At 41.6% G+C, this 9,926-nt stretch overlaps 1 protein-coding gene across 1 annotated transcript; it reads right to left on the bottom strand.

Moving 5' to 3' along the window:
* Positions 1 to 6,478: 6,478 nt before the first annotated feature.
* lsm3 (LSM3 homolog, U6 small nuclear RNA and mRNA degradation associated) lies at positions 6,479 to 9,367 on the bottom strand. Its single transcript, XM_031850670.1, has 4 exons — positions 9,291 to 9,367; positions 7,996 to 8,106; positions 7,783 to 7,878; positions 6,479 to 7,110 (listed from the first exon to the last, which is right to left on the bottom strand). The coding sequence occupies exons 1-4, from the start codon at positions 9,309 to 9,311 to the stop codon at positions 7,030 to 7,032; spliced, it is 309 nt and encodes a 102-aa protein (XP_031706530.1). The 5' UTR covers positions 9,312 to 9,367; the 3' UTR covers positions 6,479 to 7,029.
* Between the last annotated feature and the right edge of the window lie 559 nt (positions 9,368 to 9,926).

Raw genomic sequence — 9,926 nt, 5'->3', positions numbered from 1 at the left:
ATCCCTCTGGGCTGTGATTGCTAACCCCTACAATGGGTCACTTGTTAGAGGAAGAGGACACAGGGTATCAATTTGTTTTTCGCATCATAATTTAAATTCTTGGCTTTGCATCTCAGGCAAATCCCAAACAAATAATCTGACGGTGTGGATGTTCCTGCCATCACCGGCTGGATGGTAAGAAATCAGAATAGTTCTAACGCCACATAAACTGCAGGATCACAGCATTTCAGGGAACAAACCCAAAAACTGTGTTTTTCTTCTGATCCTAAACCTCCTGAGGAAAAAGCTAAAAAACATCAGCATCACGTTTCACAATCTGTCCTGTCTCAACTCAAATATACCATCTAAGAGCATTTAAAACGACAACAAAGAGACTGAATTAATACAAAAACACTCAAAACAACTACAGAGACACAGACTACCATCGACAAAAAGTAACTACAAAAACACCAAAACATTTAAAAAGTGTGTTACTCTCACAAATGTTATCTCATGTTTGCTTCATGTTGAGCTCAATGCTACAAAACAAAATGCCCTTCTGGGACGAATAAAGTTGCAAGTTGAAGTTGAAGAAAACAGAGAAAGCAACTTTGATGAGACAACAAATTGAACCTGTTTTCCTGAAGCACATCTCGAACTGAGACAGTTTCTCACCAATCTTTTAGGCAAACTGCTCCTGAACTGTGACAAAACTACTAAAGATTCAATTTTGACATCACCCCCCCCCCCCCCCCTATAGACGCAAGCATTTTTGTTGTTGTCAAATGCACCACACACACAATGCAGAGTCCGCTACATGTACAATGTACAGTATAGAGTCAGACAGTAAGAGGAGAGGGGAGGGGATTTAGCTGTGAGATCATGTGTGTGTTCTGACAGGCAGCCGTGACATGTTATGTAACACACACACACACACACACACACACACACACACATACCTCAACACTGTTAAACTGTCCAACATGTAGACAGACTCAGGGGAACGAGTGGGAAATACAATCCGATGAGGACCCCTCTTCTTCCCACACTTTATATTTTTCCCGTCGTCTGCAGAAAAGCTGTTTTTAAACCTGTAAAACACATTTTTACGACGCCCCAAAAAAGTGGGTCTCACGTAATCTGCATGTTGCTGTTACGCCCACAGGAAGAGTAAAAGCAGTAATTATTTTACAATTCTTAGCACTGATAAGAGATTTTTTTTAAATGATGCGGTTCAAAACGACCAGAACCCCAACGAGTACTAAGTTAAACATGTGCTCGGTGTTAAATACAGAAAAAGAGCAGCAGACAGTAGGAGGCGAGTGATATCTCTGACACCTCCATGAGAGAAGCAGTGTGTGTGTGTGTGTGTGTGTGTGTGTGTGTGTGTTTGTGTTTCTTTTATTAATTCAAGGACGCCCTGCTCCAATGTTCCACAAGCCTCGATTTGATTATTTTTCTCTATGTGGGTCACATGCCTGTCTCAAAGGCGGATTTAGTGTGTGTGTGTGAGAGTGTGTGTGTGTGTGTGTGTGTGCGTGCTTCAGCGTGCTACGTGTCACCTCTGTCTGCAGCTATTCCTGTCCACAATGCTTCACCATGTGACAAACCTACACTGAGTCTATTTCCAGTTCTTCTTATCAACTCTGTGACACTTATGGACTAACAACACTGCCAGGAGTTACAACAAAGAGTTTAACCTTCCTGTCAAAAAGTGTTCCACCTCGTCTACAGCAGCAGCTGCAATCGAGCTCCAGTCATCATCAGTCATTTTCTTTTATATAACGGTCGCCGTGCCGCTCCGCTGATCATTGTTTTGGTTTTTATGTCACTTTTACTGTTTTAGTTGAAGCTGCGATGAACCTGCTGTACCCAACCTGCCCAGAACCAAACAGCAGACAGTTAGGCCGAGGTGAACTCCATCGCTGTCATTTCCAGGGGGGTCAAACAAACACACGACAAACAAACAGAACGCAACAAACAAAGAACGCAACAAACACACGACTTTCAACCAGGAGACCAGTGTTCATGTCCCAAAGTGTCCTGAGTCATTTGAAAAGTTACGTGTTTTCAGCACTTATGTTACTTTATTTACGTTACGTCCTTTTTTAAGCCCAACCGCGATGTTTTTACTGAACCCAAGTGTTTCTGTTTAAAATGTACAAAGTTAACCACACGTTCATTGCGACCAAAGTGGAGCGTCATAATTTTTGCTAGAAAGGGACGCCAAGGCCTCCTGACTAGCGTCGGTATGTGACGAGTCTGGATGAGAAGGTGTTGGTACAAGAAGCAAAGTACAAAAGAGCAGAAATCAAATACAAATACAAATAATGCACCTTTTTTAATTAGAATGTGTATCATATTGTTTGCTTATTTTTCAATGTGATGTTACAGTCGCATTGATGTTACAAATAATATTGTTTATCACAGAAAAGCTGAATTTAAAACGGGTACTGATTCCTATAGTGACTTTGAAAGCGGTTCGATCCCCGGCTCCACTGGTCCATGTTGATGTGTCGTTGGGCGAGAGATTTAACCCCAGGTTGCTCCCACAGACTGTTCCTGCGGTGTATGAATGTTAATTAGTCCTGATGAGCATGTGGCACCTTGCATGCTAGCCCCTACCATCAGTGTGGGTGTGAATGATGTCATCCAGTGTTAAAGAGCTTTGAGTGGTCAGAAGACTAGAAAAGCTCTGTACAAGTAGAGTCCATTTAGCATTTACATGTGAGCTCACCTCTGTGACCCGTAAAGAAGGAGACAAACAAGTGTTAGTGTTTGGAGAAGTGACGGGGGCCGATTTAAACGAGTTCAGCCACATTCAGGGACCCCGTTAGCCCGAGTGTGCTAAGAACGCAACAAAATATCTCTGACACAAGTGCGAAGACGTGAAGCACGAGGTTGTTAAGCATTTATTTTGGGAATCGGATGACGTGATGTTTGAGGACCGTCGTGTCTGAGAGCACTTCAAACTGCTCGCTGGAATGTGCAGAACATCACGTACTGGTGATAAGAACAACGAAGCTCTTTTATATTTACCGTCCAGTCGCTCAAGTTCTTTGGTTTGTGTCGGACAACTCGAGAGGCAATATAGAGCAGAAGAGAAGGACCACTGTTTACAAATGACTTTACCTGAACATGACATCACACTGAGATGACATCACATACATGGTTTGTAACAAGTACTAAGGGGAGACACCCAAGTGCTATTTGGCTTCCTTATATGTATTATAATATTTATAAACAAAACAAAAACAGAAGAAATATCAAACAGACTTAAACCAAAGTAGACAGTGGAACTTCATTTGGAATTGATTTGTAACATTTCTAAATAACTTCAGTTGTGTTACATTGTTGTTGTTTGTTTTATTGCTTTTACCTAAATTGAGTAAGGTCTCCTGGTTAACTCGTTTGTGAGCATCGTGAAGGGGACGCTGAGCTCCTCGTTAACGTGCATTAGGCTCCGGCCTGTGTGCTGCTGCGTTACAGTGACCGTCCCTCCGAGGCGGCTCAGCTCAGTGATGACGGGCTCCGACGGTGATGTGGCGAGACGGGCGGTGCAGCCGAGCTCCACCAAACGGTTCTTATTCCCGGTGAAGAACCTCCACGACGTCAGTGCTCCTTTTAAATACGAACAGAAGATATAACAGAAAACAGGAATAACTGGTTCAGATCTCCATGTATCCCTGTAGTTTTTATGAAGAGTCGCATGTCTGCCATGCTGCTTCCAGGTGAACTTCCTGTCCCACACTGGGGTTATAATCCTGTTTAGGAATCTGATGTTTCAACTAAGAAACGGCTGAAATATCCTGAATTCTTCAAATGTCACTTTTCACACCTGTGAGCGCCACAGAGGCCAATGCGTGACGTCTCAGAGACATAAACCTCCTACGCACCTCGACCGAAATGACAGCTGTGATCTCGAGTACCTGCTTAAGAGATGAAGCAAATATAAAGGCTTTCATTTTATATCATATTGCACACTACAGGAAACAGAGGGATTCTGGGAGTCGAGAAAAGGCCACTTCAGATTATGAGCCTTGCTCTGCAGAGAACAGTGTGTACGTTCTGTATCATGAGTGCGTCCTGAACAACTGATGTGATAATAGTACAACAGAACGAAGTGAACTCTGCAGAACACCGTGTTTGTGACTGTGAGGTCGATGCTGATAGTTCTGTCTGGGTCTTTAGAGATTAAACCAGCAGCCTGTTCAGATACAATCCTGGCAGCTCGCCGTAGAGCTATGCTGCCATCTGGTGGGCGGAACGCAACAATACAAGGCTTTAGTACATTTACTCCAGTACTTGCACTGTTGTACTTGGTTTTTTCCCTTTTCTTGCCGTTTTATGATTCAACATATTGTTCCTTTTACTCCACAACACATTTGAAAGCTGTACTTATCTGTTGCATTACAGACGGCGAAGAGTTTAAACAGAAAACATGTGAACAGTTTCTACAATACAGCATATTGTTATAGATTTAAATGTCTAACAGCACGGCTGCATGAACCTTTTTGTGTGTCGGTTAGTTAAAGGCGGGTTAGTTAACCCTCTTCAAAAACATTTTTTTAAATATTTTTGTTGAACTTATCATTACATCCCGACAGCAATCAATGAATCGAAATCTTTAACAGCAAAAACAGAAAAAAGAACATTCTGTGTCTGTATTCTGAAGTGTCTTAAAGCTGCATTCTCTCTAGTGTCCACCAGGGGGCGACTCCTCTGGTTGTATAGAAGTCTATGAGAAAATGACTCTACTTCTCTCTTGATTTATTACCTCAGTAAACATTGTAAACATGAGTTTATGGTCTCAATCTCTAGTTTCAAGTCTTCTTCAATACAGCATGATGTTCATTTAGTAAATGATGTTCGTAGTGGCAGATGTTAATGAAATAAAAGAGTCGACGAGAGATGAGATCTTATACACTTGAGCGGTTTATTTGCAAAGAGCTAAAGCTGTGGTGTCCATCGTCCCTTTTTATAACCTTCTTTGTGATTGTGTGTGTGCGTGTGTGTGTGTGTGTGTGTGTGTGTGTGCACCTTTTGGCTCAGTTAGATACGACCTAATATGGTGAGATACGTGGCTGTGATGTCGGCTCAACTAAATGTTATCTAAAATGTTGATGATTTCTGGGAAGAGGGCTCGTTGACCCGCGGAGGAATGTTCCCGTGACGATGGAGCCTTGAGATCCAGAGAGATGTGTGTTATTTGTGAGTGTGTGTGTGAGACATGTGGCTACAACATGATACTAAATGACGTATTTGATTCTACCAGATGGTCCATTTCGAGTCAAATAGACCATAGAGCAGGGTATGCTTTAGGGCGGGGCTACTGTGATTGACAGGTCGCTACCAGAGCCGTATGGCATCACTCCTCCACCGTCCAAATACGGTCACTTCTGTTCACTGGTTGCAAAAAAACAAGATGGCGACGGCCAAAATGCCGCTTCTTATACAGTCTATGGTATATATACATTGGTAATGATGATTTTGGGGGAGTGGCTTTGGAGGGAGGCCTGAAGAAACGTTGCTGTCAGTGTTGCCGACTTGGCAACTTTCTAGCTTAGCGACTTTTGGAGCTATGGTGCTGCTAGCTACTTTTACTGGAAGAGTTGACAACACTGGTCTGAGTTTTTAGGTTGGGTAATGCTAAACATACAGCGTATGCATGCCAGTTTACTCAAGATGACCTACCCTGCCTTTAAAGGCAGTGTGCTGTAATACAACAGTATTTACAGTGTGCACTATGTGAACACAATGAAATAAAATACATTTTAGACCCAGAGCTCCACAAGGCACAGGCCAGAGAGACTTGGTAATAATGCAGAACTCATCGTAGTTTATATTGTATTTAAATAGTGCTAAACTCTCAACACGTTATTTATGTACAACATACTCACACTGACCCGGAGCTTTACATTCACTTCTCCTGGTAGTCGAGCTCAGCCCAACTGTGTTCAAGTGTTCAGTAAATAAAACCAGCTCAACGTTTACCAACACATCTGTAATAATAATCCTGTCATGCAAAGTAGCACTCTGCATGATGAGTACTACTTATCCTACTTTAAGTATGTTTTACTTGTAGTAATGAAGTGTGTGTGTGTGTGTGTGTGTATATATATATATATATATATATATATATATACACACATTTGTCAATTCATAAATAAAATGGTGATACATACTGTATATATATATATTCATGGTCAGAGGAGTAGTGGGTCATTTTGCACTATACAGACACCAGAATGAATTATTATTTCTATTATTTCTTTAATCGACCAATCTGCCAAATATTTACTGGATTTATCATTTTGTCTGTACAAACGTCAGAAAATGGAAGATAAATGACTTAAATACATTTCCAACAGATCTAAACCTAAACGTATTTCATTTACTACTACTCCGTTGATTTAGTGCCGACTCATCGCCGCGGCTCTAATTATCATCATTAGTGACACAGAACAAACTTCTGGAGCAAAGACTTGAAACACACTTCTCTTTTCAAATTACCTTTTTTTATTCAAGTTACCGAAACCAAAATGAAACCAAATCTTGACATCTGAGCCCGATGCACTCTCCAGTCCCACGAAACACTACAAAATATACATGTAAAAAAAACTACAGCTAAAGCTAACATCTGAAGCAGTTACCTGAAACCACGATGAGACACTTGAAACACGGTCCGGTACTTTCAAAGACTGTGAAAAAGAGGTAACTCAAAATAATATTCAACAACTTACGGTGGGGATTTATCTACTGCTCTACTGAGCACAATCCAGTACAAAAACCTGAGCAATGGAACTCAGACAGTGGCCTGAAACCACCTTTTATTAACAACATTGTACCCAAATGAAAACAAAAGAAAATGGCGTCTCTCTGTCCAAAACAAAAGTCCTCTTTCTGTCTTTGAGTAAAGACATAAGATGGAGATGAGTAGTGAAGCGGTGCAGCGTGTTGTGGATGTTAGGAGGACGGTGTTGACAGTCTGAAGATGTTTGAGCATACAGCCCCCCTCCTCAGTGTTAGAAACCAGGAAGTGGTCGAGGACTAGCCCACCCTGAGGGGCGGAGCTACGAGGACGACGCCGTCTCCTCGGACAAACAGCATGGGGATGTTTCTCTTGGTCGACTGTAAAGGAGATGAACGTCATTCACAACATGTGATAGAACAGAACTTTAACAGACAAAGAATGTGTAATTATTATTTACACAGTTAATCTGATATCAAGACTTTGGTCTGAAGCTGTTGGTGAGGAACTTTGAAGATGTTTTCACAACATAAAGACATTAGAGATGAATTATGAGCCGTTCACTTTAACTCTAATAATACATCATTAAACTACCGATGACAAGATTTGTTTTATCCATAAAAATACCATCTTTTAATTCCTGATGCGAATTGTGTTTTTATGAAGAAAACAAACACGACAGATGACTTAAAGTAAAAGATAACATTTAGATTGTTTGATGGGTTACAGACTTCAGAGCGGTTTGTGAGAGTCTGGATCCTCGAGGACCAGCTGCTGTAATCAACCAACAAAGGGATCCGTATCCGTCAATATGGATCATCAAGGATCAACAGTTAGTGTCAGCAGCTAAACACGTGATCATGGATCTCTAGAAGTTACATTTGTTATATTTGCTCCCTTCTTTTCTTCTGGGCTGATCTGATCTGTGATCCGTGGCACCACTACTACTGTAACTGTATCACAATAAGCATTTAAAATGCTTCTTTGGAAGGTGAATCACCACTACACCACAGCAGCAGTTCAGTAAGCAGAGAGGAGGAACCATGTGGTACCTTGTACAGTTCTTCATACGTCTCCTCGTCGATCTCCACCGTCGTCACCGTCTCCTCCACGTCACCGAGGATCATGTTCAGGTGCTGATCGTAAGCCTGGGACAAACACGCCACCGCACATGTGAACTGGGAGAAAAGCACACAAGAGACGGCAAAGCGAGAGCAGAAAAAACAGTCCGACTCCCGCTGCTATAAGTGGTGCGTGTGTCTTACATGCAGGCGGCCGCGGAGCTCCCGGTCGTTCCTCATCTTGACGTAGATCCTCTCGTCCAGACTGAGTCTGATCAGATCGAGTGGCTCCTCCACCGTGTTGGTAGACGGTTGCTGCAGCACACGAGAGAGGACGTTAGTTAGACATGTGATGGAGACAGATTTCAAGAACTTTTAGAGACACAAAGAAGCTAATTCAGCGGGCTGCTGCTTCTATAAGTTAGTTGCGATCTTTGGAAAAAACCAGAAGAAATACGTTGCATTGTTCAGCAGACTATTTTAATTAATCCACGGGGTTAGAACAGTCATTGGGGATTTTTAGAAATACCTTCCAAAACTCTGTTCATTTTTTTTTCAGTTTATTTTCTCTGTTTTAGAGGAACAGATGCTGCTGAGCTCTGTGAGTCCAACATGAGGATAAACGAGAAGTCGCATCTTCACCATTTAGAGCGGAGACACATCTTCACTTATCTAAAGTGTCAATTCCAGCAAACATCCATGAAGAAGGTAGAGAGGAGGAAGAAGAGGAGCAAGAATGGGAGGAAGCAGAAGATGAAGAAGGGGAAGAAGAGGAAGGAGCACATAACACCAGGATGCAGATGAGTTTGGGCTTCTCCATCAAGTTCCACTTGTAAACTAAAACAAAACATTTTGGCTCATCTTGCATTAGAGGGTTTACTATATTAGGAAATGACTTGAGAGACAGATTTAATCATCAAGTCTGTGGTAGAAACATATTAAACATATTTAACTTAAACACTGCTGTGAAACAACTATGTAGAGAAAGTAAATCAGACCTAACTAAACGTTAACTAATGCAAAAAGGAGAAACAGATAAGAACCGTTGTGAAGAGTTAATTAGATTACATTGCGTTGTATTTTCCACATTTTATATTTGAGCATTTAACGTTAGTTAACGTCATATCCGGTTAAAAGAATCCATTAAAACATTTGAAAGAAGTCAGACTCCTGTAACCAGTTTATCCAACAAACTAAACAATAAAAAGAAACGTTATTAGCTTTGAGCTATCGTGTATTTCGTCGGTTTAAGCTCTTGACTGGTCAACAAAACGGCATCAAACACGTGTAGTCATTTTTGACGGTAGCATTAAATGCTAATTTAGTTAGCTTTGCAGACCGCTGCGCGCTGTTTACGGAGCAAAAACAAACACAAGAGACACGATAACCTCCCTAAAAACAAGCTCTCGAGTTAAACTTTGCACCGGGCTTCTTCGGGGAGAGTGAAATAAACGCGGTGTAGGAGATTAACGGTACAAATATGACGAGGCTGCACCAACCTGCTCTACTTCGTCCGCCATTGTTTTCGAGTCTGCGTCCTGTAGTTTGACCGGTACGTAAGTTGCCAGGTCCGTTAAAAAAAAAACAACACGCTTTCAGATAGCAGCGGAGGGGACGAACCAGCACTTCTGTTTGGGTGGTTTCTCCAGTGTGACCTGATGAGGCATACTTAGTGTAATGAACAGTGTTAAGTATGCTGTGTCCAACACCTGTTTACATATATTGAGAGTAGTATGCAGAAAAATGGCGCATAAAGTGGTGAAGTCTTGGAATGATTTAGTAAAGTAGCAACAAATGGCATTACATGTCAAAACCATGCAGTCAAAATTATTATTAAGGAAAAGTTAATAAGCACTATAAGCAACATGTACTTAAAGTCTGAAAAGTAAACGTGCCTAGTTACATTTGACAAGTGGAGCACATTTTGATGATAACATGTATGTTCTGTTACTTAAGTACAGTTTGATTTTACTTGCAGGCCTTAATTTGTACTTTTACTCACTGCGCATGCGTGCTAGGAGGATATGATGCAAACCTGGCAACCCGCTACGTGAAGATAAGCAGTACCACCCGTTACTCTCCTCTCTCTCTCTCTCTCTCTCTCTCTCTCTCTCTCTCTCTCTCTCTCTCTCTCT

Source organism: Anarrhichthys ocellatus, unplaced genomic scaffold (genome assembly GCF_004355925.1).
Source record: "Anarrhichthys ocellatus isolate YVR2014 unplaced genomic scaffold, GSC_Weel_1.0 scaffold1, whole genome shotgun sequence".
Taxonomy (NCBI): Eukaryota; Metazoa; Chordata; class Actinopteri; order Perciformes; family Anarhichadidae; genus Anarrhichthys; species Anarrhichthys ocellatus.
The sequence above is the reverse complement of the archived record's forward strand: the minus strand, read 5'-3'. Positions and strand labels throughout refer to the sequence as shown.

Coding starts and splice junctions, on each gene's coding strand:
- lsm3 (XM_031850670.1), bottom strand. CDS start 9,311: ATGGCGGACGAAGTAGAGCAG. Junction 8,107..9,290: donor TGGCGGACGAAGTAGAGCAG/GTTGGTGCAGCC, acceptor CGTGTGCTGCAG/CAACCGTCTACCAACACGGT. Junction 7,111..7,782: donor CGTATGAAGAACTGTACAAG/GTACCACATGGT, acceptor TCTCCTTTACAG/TCGACCAAGAGAAACATCCC.